Genomic DNA, 22,719 nt, shown 5'->3' with positions numbered 1-22,719 from the left:
TGCCCAACCGAGAGAGTCAGCCAGGTGCCCCTGGTCAAACCTTCTATATGATGCTGCTGTATCTGTGTCTGGTCGAGTGATGAGGGCTGTCAAAGACAGAAGATGCATGTGCCGTGAGAGAAGCAAGGACAAACAGGAACCCAAAGAAACTGGTGCCCTGTGGCAGGGAGCTAAACACACACCCAGCCCGGGATCGAGAACCTGACACTGAGAGTGTTACCGAGAAGCCTGCTATCGTTTTCAGTGTTGTTCTTTTGTGGCCATTGCAACATTCTCTCACTGCTTCCGGGATCTTCTCTTTGACTTCTGTGTTCTGAAGTTCCAAAGCGTGAAGCAGCACAGAAGGACCCGTGTGCATGAACTGCAGTGGCATCTCTGGACTAAAAAGAAGTTCCTGCTGCTTTGCGCTCCCCTTCTGAATCTCTTGCGCCATGTGTCTTAGGGGCCGCACCGTCTGGATCCACACGGGGAAGGACATTCTGGGAAACACGGTTTCAGCTTGGCTCAGTCAATGCAAGACGAGTCCACGATACTTACCGCTGCTTTTGCTTATCATGTGTTCATGCAGCTCAGCCCGTCCCTCGAGGATCCGCTGTCTTCTTCCTGAGGAATGTACTTGAAAGATACTTTGAGGGGCGCCTGGGTGGCTCGGTCGGTAACGCGTCCAACTCTTGATCTTGGTTCAGGTCATGGTCTCGCGGTTCCTGGGTTCGAGCCCCGTGTTGGGCTCCGTGCTGATAGTGCAGAGCCTGCTTGGGTCTCTCTCTCTCTCTCTCTCTGCCCCTCCCCTGCTTGCTCTCTCTCTCTCTTTCCCAAAAATAAATAAAGATACTTGTATTTATTTTTAAAGTTTATTTATTTATTTATTATTTGTTTAGTTCCCATCAGCTCAGGGGGCAGTGTTGTAGACTTTGTAGTCATCCTTCTGGGTGACATGTAGCTTCCAGGAAAAGAGATGCTTCTGGGAGGGGAGACCTCGGGCCTGTCTCACCATGAGCGCCACATCCTCATCTGAAAGCAGCCGAATGAGGTCCCCCTCGGCATCCCGGTAATTGAGGGCGATGTCCTCCCTCTGGAACTCCTGCCTGGGTGGGAATGGTCACGGTTAATAAGAGGTCCAGCGGCCTTAGGCCGAAGCGTAGGGACAGAGAGAGGAGGCTGACGGAGGTTTAAAGCCAGGATCTAAGAATCCGAAGGGGTCAGAGGTTGGCACAGGCCTTATCATCATGGGGTCCAACCTCCCACTGCACAGATGGGGACACTGAGACCTACAGGGGAGAAGAGGCTTTCACCACAAATTCGTGGCACGGCCTGAAGTGCCTTGTGTATAAATGTGAAGAGTTAAGAACCGACGTGAGGCCGAGGGGTGGGTTTGGCCGGGCAAACAGTAGAGAGCATAAAGCCCCCAAGAGCTGTGTGCCGCCGTGGAGGAAGGTCTCTTGAGGGACTGGGACTGTCTGACGTGGGGTGGACCTGGCTGGCGAAAGTGAAAAGTGATGTAACCTTTACAAAAATATTTTTAATGTTTATTTAGTTTTGAGAGAGAGAGAGAGACAGACAGCAGAGCATGAGCAGGGGAGGGGCAGAGAGAGAGGGGGAGACACAGAACAACGCGAAGCAGGCTCCAGGCTCCGAGCTGTCACCACAGAGCCTGATGCGGGGCTCGAACTCACGTGATATAACCTTCCTATGGGGAATACGACAAAGGGATGGGAGACCTAACAGACTTGCCAACACCTTAATTCCGAAATTCCACCCCTAGACACTCATCCTGAGGGGACTATCGGGCAGATCACCAAACGCAAGAACCACAGCATGATTTGTGGGCATAAGGAAGCGGGGGTAACATAAACAGCCGAGGAGGGGTGGCTGCATTCATTCTGGCGCACCCCCAGAATGACACCACGTGGCCAACTAACGCCACATTTAGGGGGTGGCGATGTGCCCTGGAGACATCTGAATGCGCGCCTAATGATGAGCGGAGCGATGCTCGAGGTGATTCTGCTTCTTTATACCCTCCTGCCATTTCTGACGTTAATTACATGTATATGTGTATATATATATATGTATATGTATATATATGTATATGTATATATATGTATATGTATATATATGTATATGTATATATATGTATATGTACATATACATATATATGTATATGTATATATGTATATATACATATATATGTATATGTATATGTATATAAATACATATACATGTAATTAACAGGAATGACTCTCATGGTCGGGAATCGACCGATGTTATTTCCATTCTGTAAAAGAAGGGTCCGTGGACACACTGGACCTTGGGAGGTGGTGGTCCTCTCTGCTGGCGGAGGCCCCAAGCCCCCAGGTCTTTTGCCAGCTGGCTCTAGCCGCAAATCCGCACTCACAGGCCGTGTGACCTCGTCTAAGGCCCTGTACGTCTCTGTGGACCCCCGCTCGGCTCTGTCATGGGGAGCTGACATCTGCCCTGCGGGGCTGGGCTGGGGCCGAAACAAGAAGGCAAAGCAGATGAACATTAACACACTGCGTTTGCCCCTCTGTTCTCTCCTCCGGGGTCTCTGACGCCCCCCCCCCCTGCCACCCCGTCCCCCTCCAGCCACTCACCTCATGAGCCGCAGCAAGTCCTTGAATAGCGGAGTGCTGCTGAGGTCTTCCTCCACCGCGATGTCCCTAAGGGGACAACAGGCAGCGGTGAGGGGGCATCAGGCCGGAAGAGGGACATGGGAACGAGGCTGGCGGGACCCCTCTGGGTCTTGGCATCCTGTTACCGAGTCATGGCTTATCTGGAGCCCCTGGAGGCTTTCAGTTGGGTGAGGGGAGGTCTCAGAGCCCAGAGTGCGATGCGGGGGGCTGGGGTGGCAGTGGGGAGGGGCAGGGAGGGTGGACAGGCCACGAACTTGGTGGTGCTGATGGTGTCCTCATAGTAGTAACAGCGGAGCCAGTTGGTGGGGTCGTCTTCCTCCGGGAAGTCCTTGAGGATCTTCACGAACGACTGTGGGAAGATGCCCGTGGCTCCCCGGACGGTGCCCTGAGGAGGGAAGAAGGGGCCGCCTTGACAGTGGGAAGGGAGACAGCAGCGCCCAACTTCGAGCCCCCTCCCCCCACCCGGCACCCTTGTCATTATGCAGACGAGGTCATAAGCAAAGGTAGGAGAATAAGTGACCCAGGTCACCGTGCTGTTGACCCCAAGAAGACTTCTATTTCTGTCCCAGAATAGAACAATAGTCAAGATCTCGCTTCATCTGGAAAGCTGCTTTCACCTAATTCGGTCATTGGTTCACAGACGTCACCAGCACCAGCCAGGTGGCACACTCTGGGCACTCAAGATGGATGAGAGGTTCAGGGCGCCTGGGTGGCTCCGTCGGTTGAGCGACCGACTTGGCTCAGGTCATGGTCTCACGGTTCGTGAGTTCGAGCCCCACGTCGGGCTCTGTGCTGATGGCTCAGAACCTGGAGCCTGCTTCGGATTCTGTGTCTCCCTCTCTCTCTGCCCCTCCCCCGTTCATGTTCTGTCTCTCTCTGTCTCAGAAATAAATAAACATTAAAAAAAACTTAAAAAAAAAGAATGGACGGTGGGTGCTTACCCTCCCTCTGGGAGCCACATTATAATGGGGGGTGACAGTCAACGTGCAGGGAGCTTGGTGAGCTCCATGCTGAGCCAATGGCCACGGGTGTTAAGGAGGAAAACAGAACAGAGGAGGGAGATCAAGGGGTGTGGCTCTCTTCGCTCATTCCTGCACCGAGCGCCTGCTCTAGATCAGACTTCCAGAACTCTCTCTCTGGCCCAGGTTTCTCTCCTGAGCTCCAGGCCAAGACCCAGCCACTGCCACATGTTCTCTTAATCTTGACAAGCCTTTGGAAGAGACATCATCCACAACCCGTTTCACAGACATGTAAACTGAGGCTCCAAGTAGTCCCCCTCGCTCCTCCCCTGACCCTCCCCTTGACCTGAGGCCAGAAGTCAGCCAGCATACTCACACACAGAACTTTTCAGAAAACAGGAAGGCAACAGACATTTTCTGGGTCTGGAGAGTGGCCAGCAATGCCCAACAGCTGTAAGAGCCGCTGAGTCCCGAGACACGGCTCCAGGACGGGGGCTAAGATCAAAGCTGCCAAGTCGGCCAGACCAACGGTCCTTGCCCCTGTCTAGCTCCTGGACACCAGTGACCCTCCCCTCCCCCTCGAGAACCCCCGGGGCCCGTTCCACAATCTCCTTCAGACGCCCCCCGGCCTCAGGAGCCTCGACCAAAGGGAACTTTGTTTAAGGGCAGCAGGATCCAACCGGAATGGCCAGAAGCAGGCCAGGACCTCCCATCTCCATCCACCAATCATCCCTGGGGGGGCCCCACATGCCACCTGCGGGGACGAAGCAACAGTCAAGACGGACTCTGGCGTCAGAGTCTCATTTCACTTTCCCAGCAGCCCCGGCACCGGCCAGATGCCACACGCGGAGGCCCTCTGCGGGCCAAGCCCCGAACAATTGCGCCTCGGCCGGCCCTCCCAGGACCGCTAGGAAGAAATTGCCAGCTCTCTCCATTTACGGAAAAGGAAACCACAGGGTTGAGCAAGGTTCCCAGGGACGCAAAGCTAGTTAAAAACAACTAGGAAAGGACACCAGGCAGGCCGACCCCGGAGCTTACGCTCTGTATCACTCTCTCTTCTTGCCGCACGACGGTTAGGACAATTCTCCCAGACGACCCACTAGCGCGTCCCAGTGGCGGCTGATTTTGCAACCTCCCCCACCCCGAGCCAAATGTCTGGAGGGATCTGACTGTCATCTGCAAGGGTGCTGCCCACATCTGGTGAGCGGAGGCCAAGGATGCGGCGGAATGCCCTGCAGGGCACACGATGGCCCCACGCCAATCTGGCCCCAAATGTCAACAGCGCCACCGGGGAGAAACCCTGCGATAGACCAAGACAGTCGTCGGTTCAGTAGGTCAACCGACTGGCCTGGAGCAACTGTCCTTTGGGGTCAGAACCGAAGGCAGGTGTGGTCTCCGGGATCTTTTGTTGAGCTCACACACCTGCCTCCCTGTGGCGGTGTTCCTCGGGCTGCCTCCACCCAGCTGCTCGGACTTCCCGGGTGACCCTCAGACGGCATCTCTTCCCTGGGGCCTTCCCTGACCCTGCCTCCTCTGACCCCCGCCAGGAGACCCGAAACAACATCATCCCCAGCCTCACCCCCAACCTCACCTCCAGCCAGTCTTTATTGATCCGACTCAGAAGGATGATCACATCTCCAGCTTTGAAATTCAGCTCCAGTTTGCTGTTCCCAGTGAAGTCAAACAGGGCCTGGGAGAAGAGTGGAGTAAGGCAGGACGGAGGGAGCACTCCGTGAATCCCTACTACCGTGCTCCACACGCCTCAGGGTCCCAGTGAATGGTTGAGGAGACTGGCTCAAGGAGGATAAGTGACTTGTCTGAGACCACTCATTTGTTCATGGAGGAACCAGGATCAGAAGCCAGGTCTCTCTGACTCCAGAACGTGCTCCTTCCAGACCTGGTGGGATGAGCGCAGACAGGCAAGCATCCAAACTCCCGGGGTTGAGCACCTTCCTCGGCCGCCCAGTGTGGGCCCCAGTCCACACTGTTTCCACACGTGTGTCATCAGGGAGCTGTGAGCTCCTTGAGGGCAGGGCCTTGTGTGAGTCATTTCTGAGGCTTTAGTCCCCACCCCACACCAGGGTGGGGCTGGTCTGGAGGAGGTCAGGAAAGCTTGCTGAATGGATGATGGATGGCCGCCTTCCCCTCATGCTCCCCATACCAGCTCCTGTCAGCTGGGCTGGGCGCCCTCGGGGCTAAGGCCGAATCCCCTCCTGCTCCCAGCACCCAGCCCCGTCCTAGGCACACAAAGGGCACCCAGAGTGGGGGCACAGTGGCCGAAGGTGGAGCCCAGAGGTGAGATGGGAGGCCTGGCCCTGGGGTCGGGGGGGTTACCTCTGCTCTCGGAGCGGCCATGCGGTCAAAGAGGGCGCCTGGTGGGGACTCACTCTTGCTGTGGAGAGAGAAGGGAGGCCTGTCAGCCCTCCTGGTTCTCTCAGGGCCTGGCTCCCTGCTTCTGTGCCCAGAGGAGCCCCTCATCAGGGGTGGGAAAGGCAGGGGAGGGGGAGGATGTCAAAAATGCAGCTACAATTGCTCCTCTGACCATCACACTCACTCCCTGGTTCCCGCTGTCGCTGGGGGAGGGATTGTATCTCCTTTCGTGGGCCAGGAAACAGAGGCTCAGCAAGGAGGTGGGGAGGAAGACACACATTTGCTTAGTGCTCTAACTTACCAATGCTTTCACATCTGTTCTTCGTACTACTCCCCACCCCCAACCTCTAATTTTTCAAGCAAGGAAACGGGTTGGAGAGGTGCACTGCTCCAGGGCTCTGGGGGCAGGGCCACGCGGCTCAGGTGACATTGAGACCATGCCTGCCTGCGTGCGTGGGGAGATGGCCAGGCACCAAGAGGACACTCAGAGATACCGGCCTGAGGAGGGAGGGAGGAGCTGGGAGGGAGGCCAGGGCTCAGGAGCCCTGTCCCTGGAATTCTTAGCAGCAGCAGAAGCCTGGCTTTCGAAACCCAGCCTTATTTCAGTGGCTTGGATTCTCCATGATTATTTCCTGGTGAGGAGGGGGCTGGAAGGGAGTAGCGGGCTGTTTGGAATCAGAGAGGGAGCAGCAGCGCCCCCCTGGGGACCAGTGGGAAACCCCGGGGGCGGAACGGGGGGGGGGGGGGGGGGGGGGGGCAGGGCATCCCAGGAAAGGCTCTGAGAAGGTCTGCAGAGAGAGCAGCTCCTCCTTTCCCTCCCTCTCCCCACTCTCTCCAGGCACCCAGAGCCCTGTGGCATCCCCCGTGGGCGCTGTGGCTCCAAACTCTCCCTGTCAGTGGTCCAGCCCCTGTCCTCCGGTCCGCCCTGTCACACACATCAAAATGCACCCGCCTCCTATCCCTCCAGGCCCTGCGCTTGGTTTTCCAGGCTCATCTAACCACCTGAACATCCTGGGGTGTTCAGGGATAGAACTGATCTCTGGTTCTTCTCTTCCTCCAGGGAAAAGAAGTACCTTTGCAGCAGGGGCATCTGGGGCAGAGATCCTGGTTAAGAGGAGGTGGCCCAGGGCTCTGGCCCAGAGAGCACAGGGGCTGGTCACTTACACTTTCCGGGTGCGTGGCCGGAGCCTGCGCAGCGCCTGGGGTACCTGCTCCGCGTCATAGGATGACTGGTAGAAGAAGATCCGGACGTCCTCGTCCATCAGCACCCAGATGGGAAGGCTGAGGAGGCTCTGTGTTGGAGAGAGGAGACAGCACAGGTGGGTGGTCAGCAGAAAGGTCTGGACATCCCAGCCTATCTGCTCCATCCCCGTCCCCCACACTGGTCCCCGCCCCCCCTCTATTAACGCTGGCTCTGCCCAAGCACGGCAACAGGACACATTTCATTTCGTCCAAGACGTGTAACATCTCATAAGCTTTACTCCTGGGCTTGAGATCAGGAGGGGACCAGCTGGCTTGAGAACAGTTCATTCGGAAAGACCTTAAAGGCCTCCAGACACAACAATGGTGACGACAGGTACGATGACGTGGCGGTGACTGTCCAGGAACTGCGCTCAGTGCCACACCACATGGCTTCGCCCCATCTCATAAAAAGCCTGAAAGTTAGTGTCAGGGAGGTTAGGGGACCTGCCCAAGGCCACCTGGCCTGGCAAGCGACAGAGCTGGGGCCCCCAGAGACATCTGCCACCGACGCCCATCCTCGAGATGAAAATGAGACGTTAGTGGGAGGAAGGATGCCTCAAATGACCCAAACCAACCACAGTTGGTGGCATTACAGCCTAAAAAATGCTTTCTGATACTTCATCTCATATCAGAGTTGGGGAAACTGAGGTTTGGAGAAGCAAAGTGCCCGACCCAGTTGGCAGAGCTGGGAAGGCGAGGAGTCGGGACTCTCACTCCATCTGATGCTGGGTACACTGGCCACAACGCAAAGGTCCTAAGGCTGTGAGGATGCAGAGGACCCAGAATCTGGCAGGGTCATCCCCCCCCCCAAGCTGGACAACGCATAGGTCCCCAGGAGCTCTGTGGTCAGCTTTGGGTGCCATGGCTCCAGAGGCACCCAGCCCCCTCCCGAGAATCCCATTGAGGCAGCAGGATGGGGAGGGGCCAGCAGGAACCAGGAACCAGGTTCCAGAGGAACCAGGACTGCAGAGCGTAGACAGGACACAGCTGTCACATGGGGAGGGCTGGGAGGCAGCCCAGAGATGGGTTTAAGGGTACAGACACTGAGCCAGGCCACCCCTGGGGTCAAGTCCCACTCACCAGCTGGGTGACCCTGGCCAAGCGTGCCTCCATATGCTCATGCATAAAAGGCGGATGCTAATAGCACCTGCCTTGTGGGGGGATGGTGTAAGGATTAAAGAAGTGAACAGGTGCACAACGCTTACAACACGACCGGGCATCTAGCAAGAGCCCCATCAAAGTTGGACATGACCATCGCTGCTGTTACTTCTATCACAACGTAGCACGGAGGGCGAAAGCACAGCCCTGGCGTCCCAGAGACGTGAGTTCAAATCTCAGCCCTCCTCTCTGGCTGCTCTATGGCACCCGACGCGTGGCTCCACCTCTCGGTGCCTCCACTCCCCCGTCTGTAAATAGGGATAATAGCATCCAACTCACAAGTAACTGAGGGAGGTAAATCAGCCTGTTCGTCTACCCTACAAATGTATATCAAGAGCCTCCTGGCAAAGCGCCCCACAGCCTTCCAGGCAGGTGTCATTATCACATGATCCATATTCCCCACGCGGACAGTGGTGAGACAGCGGTGCAAGTTACAAGGAATCGGATTTTTCTAGTAACTGTCCAAGGAGATGAGCAGGGAAGAGTGGTAGTGAGCTCCCCGGCCCTGAACCGTAGCAGAGATTCCTGCACTGATGGGCCCCTGGGCTCTAAGGAACCAAATCACACAGAGATAGGCAGAGAGGGGACCCTCCAGCCCAGGTGTGCGACCAAGAGGCCCAGCTCCACAGCTTCATCCCTCCCCCGCCCAGAGCTCACCCCTCTCCTACCCTGCAGGAAGACAGGAGCCTCCAGCCACCCTGAGGGAGCAGGCGTCACAGCGCCCCCTTGAGGGGAGATGCCTCCGGTGCGGCAGCCGAGGGGCTTCCCACCCTTCCTCTTCTCTGCCCAGAGCCCAGGATTCCTGCAGCCACTGGAGAGGGCAGGGGTCACCTCCTCCTGCCTCCCACCTCCTCTGCGCTCCTCCTGCCGCTCGCTCCGCTAGGAGTTATGATCTCTCACATTCTGGAAGCTCCCAACATCACTCCTCCCCCAGGAGACCAGAGAGCTGGAGGCACCGCCGCATTTCACAGGTGAGGAAACCCAGGCCCAGAGAGGATGAGTTACTTGGCCCAAATCACCCAAACGGTCAATGTCAGAGCGAAGACTGAAGACGCCTAGTTCCGTGCTCTTCAGCCATGAGAGCAGAAGAGGAGGGGGAGGCCTCACTGACTGTGAGGGGGCCTCTGTGCTAGGAGGAGGGCTCCCCTCTGGAGTTTCCTAAGGTTGCCATCAAGCCGTGGCTTGGATGCCTTTAGTGACAGGGTGCTCACTACCTCATGAGGAAACCCGCCGCTTTCTTGCACAGCCCTGATTGGTAGAAGGGCTTTCCTAACCAGCCTGGTCTCAGCCTTCAAGATGTTTCTTTCCCTTTGCTTCCATCTCCTAGGGATGCAGACAATTTAAAGGTTGGGGAGTATCCAAGGGCACCTCGGCAAGGCTCATGAATGCAGCTAACACAAGCCCGTGCCTTGGCAAGGGAGGGCCTTTCTCCAGTTCATACAAAGGGGTCATGTGAGAGAGCTGGGGCCCTGTCCCTCACGCCTCCGTTACACAGGCCACGGTTCTGTGCTTTTGTGACCCACCTCTCCGTGTCCCCCACTGGGCAGCAGGTACCTCGGGGGCACACACTCGATCCTATTCAGCTCGCTATCAGGACACTTGGCACAGACATCAGATTGGTCGATTCACAGTGCGGTTCCTGTACCTTCTCCACTGCCTCTGCCCCACCCCCTGGAGCTCTGAGAACACAACCTATTTCTCCCCCCAGGCCAGGCCTTTAAGGATTGAAGATGGGGGCCATTGGAGCAGGAGAAGCAACCCCACAGCTGTGCTCAGGGATGGTACATGGGCTACTTCCCTCTCTGTGCCCTTCTGGATGCTCTCCCAGGTGCCCTCCCAGGTGCCCTTCCAGATGCCCTCCCAGGTCCTCCCAGGTGCCCTCCCAGATGCTCTCTCAGGTGCCCTCCCAGGTGCCCTCCCTGATGCCCTCCCAGGTGCCCTTCCAGAGGCCCTCCCAGGTGCCCTCCCTGATGCCTTCCCAGGTGCCCTCCCTGATACCCTCCCAGGTGCCCTCCCTGATGCCCTCCCAGGTGCCCTCCCAGATGCCCTCCCAGGTGCCCTCCCTGATACCCTCCTAGGTGCCCTCCCAGGTGTCTTTCCAGATGCCCTCCCAGGTGCCCTCCCTGATGCCCTCCCAGGTGCCCTTCCAGATGCCCTCCCAGGTGCCCTCCCTGATGCCCTCCCAGGTGCCCTTCCAGATGCCCTCCCAGGTGCCCTCCCTGATACCCTCCCAGGTGCCCTTCCAGATGCCCTCCCAGGTGTCCTCCCTGATGCCCTCCCAGGTGCCCTCCTTGATACCCTCCTAGGTGCCCTCCCAGGTGTCTTTCCAGATGCCCTCCCAGGTGCCCTCCCTGATGCCCTCCCAGGTGCCCTCCCAGGTGCCCTCCCAGATGCCCTCCCAGGTGCCCTCCTAGGTGCCCTCCCAGGTGTCTTTCCAGATGCCCTCCCAGGTGCCCGCCCTGATACCCTCCCAGGTGCCCTTCCAGATGCCCTCCCAGGTGCCCTCCCTGATGCCCTCCCAGGTGCTCAGGCGGCACGGCCCCATGGTTACCTTCATGTAGGCGTTGAGGGCAGGAATCCGCATCTCAGCGATCTCCTGTTTCACACCCACGTACACTTTGGCTGAGGAAGTGCAAAGAGCTGTCCTGGGAGCCTGGCCCGAGCACATGGTCTCTGGGCCCCGAGCTGCACCGCCCCCCCCCACCCGAGGCCAGGAACCCTCCCCACTGTCTCAGCGGCGCTCAAGAGGCCCCTCCAGTCCACACCGCCTTTCAGCTTGCTTTCCGCTGGGTTGCACTGTTTCTAGCTGATATTTTACTTGTGTCTTTACTGCCTGTTCCTACACACACACACACACACACACACACACACAATTCCTGGCTCCAAGAGAAGGGGAACTTTGCTTAGTTCTCAACTGGATCCCACGACCCAACACAGGGGTCCTCAACCCAGGCTACATATCGAAGTCACCCGAGGAGTATTTAAGAATCTCACTGTCATAGGACTCGCCCGGGATTATTAAATCAGGGGCTCCGGGGGTGGGACTTGGGCATCAAAATTCTTGAACTTTTAGGGGGCTCCTAAGATGCCAACGAGGCCCAAATCAATCAATATTTGTTGGGTGGATGAAGGGGTCTTTCCTCAAAAGCAAGGCAGCGTGTTTAGGGGGATCGGGAAACAGATGACGGCTGACCCAAGACACATGTCCTCTCCAGGCGCCTTAGGCGGGGCCCCCCCGGTAGAACCGTCTACCGGAAGAACTCCCACCGGAAGGTGAATGTCTGGCTCCTGCCACCCGTGAGATGGGCAGGAGCTGGTGTCCAGCTAGTAGTAGGGGGACAGTGACTGAGGTCTGGGGTCGGGAGGCAGCTGGGACTCAGCAGCAAGAAGGGAGCAGTTAAGGTCAGAGTTCAGATTACCTGGTTCGGGGGAGGGTGTCTGGAGGGGAGGTGGCACCGCACAGAAGGCCCACCTTTCAAGGGGCAGCAGGGGGGACAGATTCTGTAAGGAGCTGGAGGAGCAGGGGTGAGGCTGGAAGTGAACTGGGAGAAGGCAAGAGTACCAGGAGGCCACGGATATGCTGTCAGGGGAAAGCCACACACAGAGAGGGGGACAAAGCGTGCTGGAGCCTGGGGGGGGGGGGAGCAGGAGGGTCCCTGTCCCTGGCAACCCCAGAGAAGTGATGGGCCAGGCGTGAGCAGAACTGGCTCTGAAGGAGGAAGAGAGAAGCCGGGAGCCCCCTGGGGGACAGCACCCGGCACCCTACACCCCTGCAGGGCTCAAGAGGGCAGGTGCTCCGTGGCCGGAGATTTGCGCCTGTCCGGGGTGCGGGGTACGGAGCCGGAGCCGGGAAGAAAGGCCAGGAGGCGAGGGGGGAGGGGACTGTCCAGAAACAGCGATGAGGCGCCCACGGCCTCCGGCCTCCGAGAGGAGAGGGGAGGAGGAGGGAGCGGAAGCTCTGGGAAACCGGCCCCAGAAGGGGCCTGTGGTCAGAGGGCAGCTCTCGGACCGGGCGAGAGGGGGCGCTCGCGAGTCCGTGGGATGGACAAGGCGGGGATGGCTGAAACAGGGTGGCCGCGAAGTCATCGGAGCACAGGAGGGCGAGGGCCGTGAGGCCGGAGGGGGCAGCCCGCGACTGCCGGGAGGGGCCTCGGACTGAAGGGTTTGCGTGGGGGCTAAATGGAGCTGGAGGGATCGGCGGCGGGTGGCGGCTGTGTCGCGGGGCCGGGCTCCCAGCTCCGCAGCCAGGGGCCTACCCGGAAGTGTGGGCAGGCTGCAGGTGAACGGGCTGGTCTTGTTCTCGGGCCCAAAGCGCTCCTCCAGCTTGCTCTGCAAGGCGTAGAACTGGCGGTAGCGGCGGTAGATGAGATACTTGGATCCTCCTTTAGTCTTCACCTCGATGACAAAAACCTGGAGAGGACACAGGCCAGGGTGGAGGGCGGCCAGGGCCAGACTGGGGGGGAGGGGGGGCGGGGTTCGAAGGTGCTAGGATCAGAGCAGCGTTGCTCAACCTCGGTATCACACTGGGGGCCACCCTTCTCTGGGGGGGGGGGCTGTGCTGTGCACCCCAGGGTGCTGAGAGGCCTCTCTGGGCTCCGTCCCGCCGGTGACACCTCCCCCCCCCACAAGTGGTAATCATCAAAAATGTCTCCAGGTATTTACTACCAGGGGCGCCCGGGTGGCTCGGTCGGTTAAGCGATCGACTCTGGGTTTCGGCTCAGGTCACGATCTCAAGGTTTGTGGGATCGAGCCCCGTCCGGCTTTGCGCGGACAGCGAGGAGCCTGCTTGGGATTCTCTCTGTCCCTCTCTTTCTCTCTGCTCCTCCCCTGCTCGCGTGTGCGCACGTGATTTCTCTCCCCTTCTCTCTCTCTCTCTGTGTATGTTTCTCTCTCAAAGTAAATAAACTTGAAAAAAAAAAAAAAACTAGTCTTACAAAAAGACATTTACTACCAAATGTCCCCTGGAGGCAAATCACCCTGTTGCAAAGCCCAGGGCTAGAAGTTAAGGGATGAGAGTTGGAGGTTTAGAGGTCAGAGGCCGAAGGTCAGGGTCTCTCTTACAAAGTAGCTGGTGAAGCCCCTCTTCTCCTCGATGTCGGCAATGTTGGCCGAGACGGCTACGTCATCGGGAAGCTGTTCAAAGTCGCTGAGGGAGGCGGGAGGGAAAGAAAGCCTGGTTACCACCTGCAGCCCACCGGCCCGTCGCCTGTGTCAACACCCCTTCCGGGACCTGACCTTGAGAGTGAACCCGTTTGGAGAGGGGACCATATGCCAGCAGCCGTATCATAGTCTAGCAAATTGCTCTGTGGCTGCGCTATTCATCCAGGAGCCGCACATCGAGTCACGTCCTCCGGGTCTAGGCCCCGGGTCACGGGAGTAAACAAAGTCAGCACGTGTCCCACAGGGAGAATGGTTCATCCTGCCCAGCCTGGGGAGGAGGTGACGTTTGAGCCAGGTCCAGAAGGTCGTTGAAGAGAAGGTCGAAGGGGAATCCACCAGGGGAGGGCCTTCCAGGCAGTGGGAACAGCATATGCGAAGGTTTCAAGGCCTGAGGAGTGGGCTCGGGGCTTCTGTGGGTGGAGTCAGCTGTGTGGAGAGGAAAAGGACAGAGGCCGGAGGGACAGAGCACCACTGTGAGGCCCTGCAGTGCCTCGGTGCAATGGAGAGACGATGGCGACAGAGCCAGACAGCGGGGACAGGCGGAAAGAACAGTCGCAGAGACACGACCCTCGGCAGACGCTGTCTCATTGCTGTGTCCCTTGCTTCCTCCTGCTAATCAAGCCCCAATTCTTTAGGGTGGCGGTGGGCCTGGCCTCAAGGTGACAGACCATGATTGGTCTGAGCCGCACCTCATAACCTCCTTCCTATTTTCCCAGCCTCCCTTGCAGCTGAGACCAGCCATGGGACCATTTCTGGCCAATGAGACCTAAGAGAAAATCTGGGGCAGGGGCCTCTCAGAGAGCGTTCACTTTCCTGATCCAGAGGAAGGGACGGGCCGGCAGGGATTCCTCCCCTTTCCCCTTTGGCCTGCCCTAAACACAGATGTGCCATCTGGACCCACAGCAGCCATATTGCATCCATGAGGCAGAGACCCGAGGAGACCAAAGGAATTCTGGGATGCTGGTGCTGGGTCGCCAAGCAGCTGTGGCCTGCCTCTGGATGTGTTGTCATGTGAAAAAAAATAAGCCCCTGTGTGTTTAAGCTACCCTCAGTTTCTCTGTGCCCAGCAGCCTCATACATTTCTAACAGACACACTACCAACTCGTGAGTCATTCCTGGCATACGGCCAGCAGGGTTTGGGGACTATTTGGATGCAGAGGTGAACGAAAGGGCAGGGTCAAGAGTGACGCCCACGTGTCACCCATATTCTGACGAGGATGAGTGGGAGGGGAGCAGGGTTGCTGGACTCAGTTCCGGGCATGCTAACGCGGGACTCTCTTGGGCTCCCAGGTCAAGGTCTGGCAAGAGCCGCTGTGGTTCCGGAGCTCAGAGGGCTTGAGCGTGGGTCTCTCTCTGCTGCAGCGGGAGAGGTTAAGAACCGCGTGCCCGTGACTCGCGGTAAAGATCCCCCTGGAAGAGCAAACCGTGAGCAGAGGGGGCCGAGAGGGACGTTGGAGGAAGAGAAAACAGCCAGCCAAGGGGACAGAGAAAGCAGCCAGGGGTCACAGAGTTCAGAGCAGCTGGGAGACAGGGTGGGAGTGGGGGCGGGGCGACCACTTCCGACGCCCTCAGAGGAGGTCAGTTTCTCAGTCTGCACACCCAGTCGCAGCTGCTGCTGGTCCCCATGGGGCCTGGGCTGCGTGGGACCTCCGGCTACCTCGGGACGCTGGTGGCTGCCATCGGGGATGGAGGGGGTGACTCAGGGTGACAATGGGCAGGCAGAGGAAATCCCCACCACTCTCTGAGCAGCTCAGTGACCACTGGCAGCCCCTCCCCCCCCCTCACTTTCCCCACACGCCCCCCCCCCCCCGCCCCTGCGGCCAACACCCTTGGGAGAAGCTGCTTCCTCCACTTTCTCCCTTGAGGCTGTGTGCTTCACGGGTAATTCATCTGCAATGCAATGGCAGGGGGACAGGAAGGAACCAGAGCGTAGAAATGGCTCTGGGCAGCGAATAGGGAAGGTTGGGTAACAGTTACTACACTTAACTGTTTCCTGAGCGTGTGCTACGCGCCAGATGCTCTCCTGACACCTTTTTACAGACAGGGAAACTGAGGCACACACAGAGGCTACGGAACCTGCCCAAGGAAATCGAGAGGCTGGGATTTGAGCCTAAGCGGTGTGGCTCTAGAATTCTGTTCCCAAACGCCGCCACCCTGCCCCTCATTTGCTGCCCCCGCAGCTCGCTGCAGGCACTTCGATAAATCCCAGCCCTCCTCTCAGCCTCAGTTTCCCCGTCTGAGGTACTTAATCACAACAACAGCATCAGCAACGATAATAACAGCACATCCTTGTCGGCATCTAGGGGAGCTCAGACACTGTCCTAAGCACGTTAGGACGTGGCTTCTGGCTTCTGGGTCTCATGGACCCAGAGTTGGACGCGGAACGAATGATGATGTCATTTCAATGGTCAGAGAGGCCGGGAAGGAAAAGCACTCGGTGTTTTGAGCTGTAACAGAGCCGGCCATTATTATAGTCCCTCCGAGAATCGGCAGGGAAACAGGCAAGAGAGCTTGGCAAGCAGGTACTTCGAAGATGGGACTTACGTCCACCAGAGAGAAGAGCAGGGCGCTCTACCCGTCGGAGGGCTCGGCTCGCGCAGACCGAGGGTAGTCAGGGAGGGCTTCCCAGAAGAAGTGGGGCTGGGCCAGCGGGAGACGAAGACCACAGGCAAGCTACAGGACCACAGGCAAGGGAAATTGAGTGCAAAGGCTCTAGGCAGGCAGGAGGGGGCAAGTTCAAGGAACTTCGGGGCGGGGGGCAGTTTGAGCACCGTTGGAACGCACAGCGAGAGGCAGAAAGGAAGGAGAGACAGAGCGAGGGAGACAGGCAGGGCCCATCACGAAGGCCCTGTGCCTTGCGCTGGGGGCGGGGCGGTGGGGGCAAGGAAGGGGTTACACTGGGACAGCATGGGCATCAGAGCGGGAAGGCGCGGGGGGGGAAGGTGACCCCCGAGTCCCTGCTCGGCCATTGCCAGCGGGGACCTTGGGAAGACTCCCCTCTGTGCCTGGGCTCCTTCCTCCCTCTGTTAAACGGGGACCCCTGGAGGGTCAGGAGGTCTCATCTGTGACGAGCCCAGCCTGAGAGTCCCCACGAAAGCAGGGACCCTACTCACTGCTGCACAGGGCCGCTCCCGTGTCTGTGTTTTAGCAAGTGCCCTGGGGGTCAGCATGGGCGTGACCCTGCTGTGTGGGGGGGGCTGAGCCAGGAAGCTGTGCACCAGGGCAGAGTGGGGGGGCGGGGAGCAGCGATCCTGACTGGGAGTCACCTTAGAAAACCTGCTCCCCCGGAGACCTCAGCCGGGACCCCTCAGAGCTGAAGTCAACCCAGGGCCTTCTGGGGCCGGGGGATGCTCTGGGTTCATACGCACTCGTGTCATTCGCGAAAAGTCCACTTTGGATCCCGGATGGGAGGGGGCTGAGGCCTGGACAGACCTTCAGGGGGCAGCTAGCTCGGGTTTTGTGGCTCCCGCACTCAGGAAGTGGTTAAAACATGTTTGTTGGGACCCATCTCACTACCCCAAGGCAGTCCTCTCCAACTTTGGATGTCTCAGGTCTTAGAAAGCCCGGCTGTACCCTTGCTTTCCCTTCGTGTCCTCTGCTCTGGCCTCAGGCACAGCACGTCCAGGGCATCCGAGGGGCAGGGAAGCCCAGGACCTGGCTCCATGGCCCCGAGAAGGGAGGGAGGCGGGCGCCCCTTCGTCCTCTGGGGAGGGTAAGGGTGGCTGGACAGAAACAGAGGATGGGAGGAAGGGAGCACAGTCTGGGGGGGACCAGCTCTTTGGGGGGCGTCCTGTCTTCTGACACACGTACCCCAAGAAACAGGAAGTGCCACGAGCTTCACTCTGCAGCCACTTCCTGTGTGTTCAGCTTCCTCTCCAGTGAGAGCCGTGGAGGAAGAATCTGGAATCCGGTGGGAAAACCCAGCCCTTGCACCACCCTCCAAGCCCTTGCTTCTGCGACCCCTCCTTCAGCGCACACACAGACAAGCTTTCTTCTGACCTTCAGCCTTTGGAAATTCCACCTGTAACCCCAGACGCCGCCGTGGACCCTTTGCTGCCCGCTTTGACCCCAAATAAGCCCGCCCCATCACCGCCACCCAGCGTGCTTTTTTTCTGATGTCACCTGCTGCTCCCATCGAGGGCAGGAGCCACGCCCTGTGTCCTCGGGTCCCCCACAGCTCAGAGCACAGGCTTGCTGAGAGATGAAGCTAAGCCCTGATGAGGCCGGGCTCCATGTGACCCTGAGTAAGTACTTTATCCTCCTTAGTCCTCATCTTTTCTCATCTGTGCAATGACAGCACCTGGACCAGAAGGATCCCGGGACATTCTCCAGCTCAAAGGTGGTACATGCTGGGGATAGGGCAGTGACCAGGGGACAAATACTGTCACGGAGCCTGCTTCTAATGGGGATGCCAGGGAGATAGAAGCAAATGAGTGAGTGTAGAATGTCCTGCAAGCAGTTTAAGGACTGTGCGGAAAAAGGAAACCAGGCCGGCGGTCCGAGAGCAACGAGGGGGCTGTCAGAGAAGGCTTCTGGCATTTGAGCCAGGCCCTGGGTAAAGAGGAAGAAGCCAGATTCTGTGATTCTGTTTGAACAGAAGATGAAAAGCCATGCAAAGCAGTGAGCCCGGCCTGGGCCCCAGGACACCTGATCCTGTCCAGATGCGACACTCCTGTGTGACCCTGGGAAAGTCACTTCCCCTCTCTGGGCCTCGGCGTCTTCATCTGCGCCTGAGGGAAGTGAGCAAAAACTGGAAGTTTCCTTGAAAAACACTTCTAAGAATCTGCGTGGCCGAGCACTTGGGTTCTGACTCAGTTTCAGCCTCCTAACTTTTGACCTTGGTAATAAAGGGCTGCAGGAGGGTCCGCCTCTGTCCCCCAAGGCCTGCGAGGAACAGCGAGGAGGCCTGGGGAGGGCTCTGCCCCTGCACTCACCTCTCAGCCCGCAGCTGCTGGGCCACGGCCATGGCCGCCAGTGTTCCCGGGGCGTGAGTGGCAAGGGTCTCTCACCCAGGCAGGCCCAGGCCGCGTTCACCTCTCTCGCCTCTAGCCACCCTGCGTCTCTGCTGTGGTCCCAGGTGGTCCCAGGAGACGGCCCTGGGGAGGCCTCGCCCCTGCTTCTGTCACTTAGAAGAGGCTCCGCCTCTGGGCTCTCTAGGTCTGGCCTGGGGCCCACACTTCCTCTTCCCTGCCCCATAGCTTCACTGCAGTTGGGGAAGTGCCCACCCTTGGATGCTGCGTTCGCAGGAATCCACTAACTCTGGGGCTTTGAGAACTTCCTTGATAGGATTTCTTGGTGCCAGGCCTCCATGGGGCACCGGAGCGCTCCCTTCCATCAGAGACAGGGTCCCGGCGGTGACTCAACCACCAAGGGGCCTCATGAACTTGGAGAGTGACTTCTCCTCTGGCGCGTCACGCCCAACCCTCTCACCTTCACTGCCAACCCTTTGCCCAAACTATTCCTTAGGCCTTGATGCTGGCTTCCACCTTGCCTGCCATCCCTCAGGCCCAGGGCAAATGCCACCCCCTCCAGGAAGCCTCCCTGGGTTCCCCCGCAGAGCACACATTCACAGTTACCTGTCCTCTAGAGGGTGAGTGTCGGTTTATGCTTCTGTCCTCTCCTTCCCCGGAGAGCTCTGGGCTATACTTCCCTCATCCCTAGATCCCCAGGCCTGCCACAGCCAGCCAGTCCTTTCTGGATCTGCCAGCCATAGTGAGGTTTATGTTACCTGATCACGTCTTTCCCTGCTTAAACTCTTCAACTCCTTCATCTTGCACTTGAGGAGAAAGTCTGGACTCCTGGCCCGCTCTGCCTCCCAATCTCTGAAGGCCTTGCTGGTTTCCCAGTCCCCGCTCCCTGGCTCTCTCCTTCCCACACCCCCACGCTGGAGCATCTAGAATGCTCCATGGTGGCTGCCCCTCAGGGCCTTCGTGCATGCTGTTCCCCTCCTGGAATGTTCTTCCCTGCCTCCTTTGGAACTTGCCTTGGAAGCCACCTCTTCAGCGAGCGTTTCCCTGGCTCTTCACCTAAATTAAGCCCCTCGCATCATATTCTTTCCTACACCCCTGTCCTTTTACTTCAGAGCATTTGGAACGATTACGATTTCGTATTTACTTGCGTGTTTATGCATTTAACGACCGCATTCCCGGCTAGCACGGCACCAAGCACATGGCAAGCACTCAGCGGATATTCAGGGGACGAATGGAAAGCTTCCAGTTGGTGATTCTGTGGCTCCTCTAACAGGTGTGGCTACTGGAGTCTGAGGGGAGCTCTCTGGGAACCCCAGCCTGTCCCATACACACACACTCGCATTCACGCCCAACGCTCACTCATGTGCTGCCGACACAAAGCAGAAAGACAGCAGAGAGGGGGTGTAGATGGGAAAGGGACCATGCCTGGCCATCCACGGGCATCACAGAATGGGCCCTTCTGACTCCATCTGTCCCAAACCCATGCCACATCAGGGCCCCTAGGACTGCGACAGGGGTCTGTGGGGGCAGAGCCATCTGCGTGGAGCCCAGAGCCAGGATCGTCTACAACAGCCCCTTTGTTACCTCCCAGACAAAGGGACCGGGGACAGGAGCCCTTCTCAGGATCCCAAGTGCTGTCTGGCTGCTGCAAGGGAGGGCAGCTGGTAGCCTCGAGCCTTCCTCTGAACCTTGTCCCTGCCCCACCCAGCCACCCCAAGGGACCTTCTGCCCCAAACAGAGCTCAGGGCGGAACCAGAGTCCCCAGGAGGGAACATGCTTTGGGCCCAGCTCCACAGCCCTGCCTCAGTGAGAATCTGCCTCCCTTCATCCAGCCAAGAGCTCTTCTGAAACCAAGGTCCATTATGGACTGCTTGGGAGGCAGGGGCAGTTGGAGGATGACAGAGGAGAGGACAAGAGAGGGAAAAAAATAGAGACGATCAACAACGATTTATTGAGTGAGGCATTTGGAATAGAGATAAGATCGCAGAATGAAACCAAGTTGAAATTTCCCATCCTACTCCAGACATATGAAAAAGGCTGGGGAATACTTTTTTTTTTTTTTTTTTTAGTATTTTAAACATATGGAGCCCAGCTCAAAAGCAAGAAGGTGTAATGTTCAGGTTCTAAGAGAGGAAGTAGCTACGTCAGAGAGAGGGGCTGGTGCCTCCCACTCCATGGGAAAACTAAGGGTGGATATGGGTTATCGGGGCGGAGATTTTAATGCCTGATCTGGGACGAGGTCTGGGCTACATTTCCTGCTGTTACCAAGAAGTCAGATCTGACTAGTGTGAAACCAGGTGTCAGAACTGATTCGAGGAACAGAATTGCTCAGCTCTCAGGGGCACCGGGTTAAGCATCGGTTGAGCGTCCGACTTCGGCTCAGGTCATGATCTCATGGTTCGTGAGTTCAAGCCCCACGTCGGGCTCTGTGCTGACGGCTCAAAGCCTGGAGCCTGCTTCAGATTCTGTGTCCCCCTCGCTCTCCGCCCCTCTCCCACTCACGCTCTGTCTCCTTCTCTCTCAAAACATAAAATAAGAAACATTAAAAAGAAAAAAAGAATGTCTCCGCTATCAGCCTGGGGTCACCCTAGGAATAGAGATACTCTCCCAGGTCATGGGTCGAACGAGGGATACGTTCGCCAGATCAGAGCCTCAAGCCGGAAACGTGCACTGGCGTGAGGCCCAGAGCCAAACTCCCCACCCGGCGTGGAAATCCCAAGCTGAGGCGTTACATCATAATATTCTGGAGCCCGTGAACCTGTAGGAGCAACAACAAAACTGCCTGTGAGCTCACAGATCAAAAGTACAAATTATGTAAAGAACACCTACACTGCGAAAGACAGCTTACAGACTCAACACACGGAAGAATTCACACCTGCGGAACTAGAAATAATATAAACAACAACTTCGACCCAGGCACTGATGTCTTAGGGCTCCTGGTCCGCGGGGTAAAACAACTAAATGTGAAGTGGGAGCCGGGACGGGTGTCTGTAAGCACCAAGAGCTGTAAGCATTCAGCCATGGCTGAGGTCAGAAGGAAGCTGGCCAGGAAAGACGGGAAGGGGACCATTTTAGCAAGAAAGTGCCACACGGCACTGGCATGATGCCTGTAGGTGTATCATCACGTGTGCGTGATGGGAGACACACAGCGTTGCCTATGAATGTGTATGTAAACGCACCCAACTCCGTGTAGGGAAGTGTGAGTGCGTTTATGTCGTGTCCACACAAAAGCACGCAGTGTTGTGGCGCCTGGGTGGCTCAGTCGGTTAAGCGACGGGCTCTTGATTTCAGTTCAGGTCATGATCTCACGGTGGGTGTGTGAGTTCGAGCCCCACGTCAGGCTCTGCGCTCACAGCCCGCAGCCTGCTGCGGATCCTCTGTCTCCCTTTCTCTCTGAGCCTCCCCCACATGCTCTCTCTCTCTCTCTCTCTCAAAACTAAATAAATTAAAAAAAATTTTTTTTAAAGCATGCAGTGTAGAGCATAGTAGGGAGATTATATGAGAGGCTACATCGAGATGATGGGATCTAAGTGGGCACATAATGAGCACAGACATGAGTGCATTTGTAACACATGAACTTGGGCAACGAATATGTCCTTTTGATCTTCTTTACCCATCTGTAAAACAGCCTTACTGAACAGGGTGGCATTAAGTATTAATGAGAAACATGTATGAAAAGTACATAGACACATGGGAATTTCTTATTCTCGTTCATAGTTTTCAGCGCGCGCGTGTGTGTGTGTGTGTGTGTGTGTGTGTATGTTTGGGTGGGGGGTGTGTTTCAGGAAAGGCAAGCCCCTCAAGTTCACTTTCCCAGGTTTCTCAAGGTCTTGGCTTCCCATGCCCCACTCCCTCCACCCCAAGAAGCCTTCTGTGGTCCTGACTCAGCCACTGGGCAGCAGCCTCTGCATTTGGGGGGGGCAGGGAGAGGGAGGGCAGTGGAGTGGCAGTGGGGGGTGGGTGGGAGATTGTCCAGGGAAGGCCCCGGGGCTGTGGGGGGCCAGCTCTTCCCGTGGTTCTGCTGAATGTGGGTATTTCTCTGGCTCCTCATACATTAGCTGCTGCTAATTTTATGCCCGAGCTCTGATCCGGTGTAATTTGAGGCCAGACATTCTGTCAGCACTAGACTCCCATCCTGCTGCAGGGGTGGAGAGCGGAGAACGGAGAACGAGGCAGAGGAGTAGCCAGGAAGAGGGAGCCAAATACTTCACA

General features: G+C 57.5%; 1 protein-coding gene and 1 long non-coding RNA gene across 3 annotated transcripts; one reads left to right on the top strand and one right to left on the bottom strand.

Moving 5' to 3' along the window:
* Positions 1 to 838: 838 nt before the first annotated feature.
* On the bottom strand, positions 839 to 18,659 carry NCF4 (neutrophil cytosolic factor 4). 2 transcript variants are annotated; one of them, XM_049626272.1, is made up of 10 exons: positions 18,472 to 18,659; positions 13,439 to 13,523; positions 12,634 to 12,787; positions 10,929 to 10,999; positions 7,142 to 7,269; positions 5,942 to 5,999; positions 5,199 to 5,297; positions 2,903 to 3,033; positions 2,610 to 2,675; positions 839 to 1,085 (listed from the first exon to the last, which is right to left on the bottom strand). In XM_049626272.1, exons 1-10 carry the CDS (start codon positions 18,501 to 18,503, stop codon positions 890 to 892), a joined length of 1,020 nt encoding a protein of 339 aa, XP_049482229.1. In that variant the 5' UTR covers positions 18,504 to 18,659; the 3' UTR covers positions 839 to 889. The 2 variants fall into 2 exon arrangements, 1 of the variants encoding a protein (XP_049482229.1); XR_007456831.1 differs by lacking the exons at positions 839 to 1,085; positions 2,610 to 2,675 and adding an exon at positions 4,646 to 4,907 and having other exon boundaries at positions 2,945 to 3,033.
* Positions 7,267 to 10,934, top strand: LOC125919558 (uncharacterized). Its single transcript, XR_007456832.1, has 3 exons — positions 7,267 to 10,635; positions 10,696 to 10,719; positions 10,756 to 10,934. It is a non-coding gene; the product is annotated as an uncharacterized LOC125919558 (long non-coding RNA).
* Positions 18,660 to 22,719: the final 4,060 nt, after the last annotated feature.

Source organism: Panthera uncia, chromosome B4 (genome assembly GCF_023721935.1).
Source record: "Panthera uncia isolate 11264 chromosome B4, Puncia_PCG_1.0, whole genome shotgun sequence".
Lineage (NCBI taxonomy): Eukaryota > Metazoa > Chordata > Mammalia > Carnivora > Felidae > Panthera > Panthera uncia.
Note: the sequence above shows the minus strand (reverse complement) of the source record. Positions and strands in the feature narration are given on the sequence as shown.

Bases quoted from the DNA above. Each gene is read 5' to 3' on its own strand.
- NCF4 (XM_049626272.1), bottom strand. From the start codon at position 18,503: ATGGCCGTGGCCCAGCAGCTGCGGGCTGAGAG. The intron at 5,298-5,941 runs GTAACCCCCCCG...CTCTTCTCCCAG, and splicing joins TGGCCGCTCCGAGAGCAGAG to GCCCTGTTTGACTTCACTGG. The intron at 3,034-5,198 runs GTGAGGTTGGGG...TTCCCTCCTCAG, and splicing joins TCAATAAAGACTGGCTGGAG to GGCACCGTCCGGGGAGCCAC.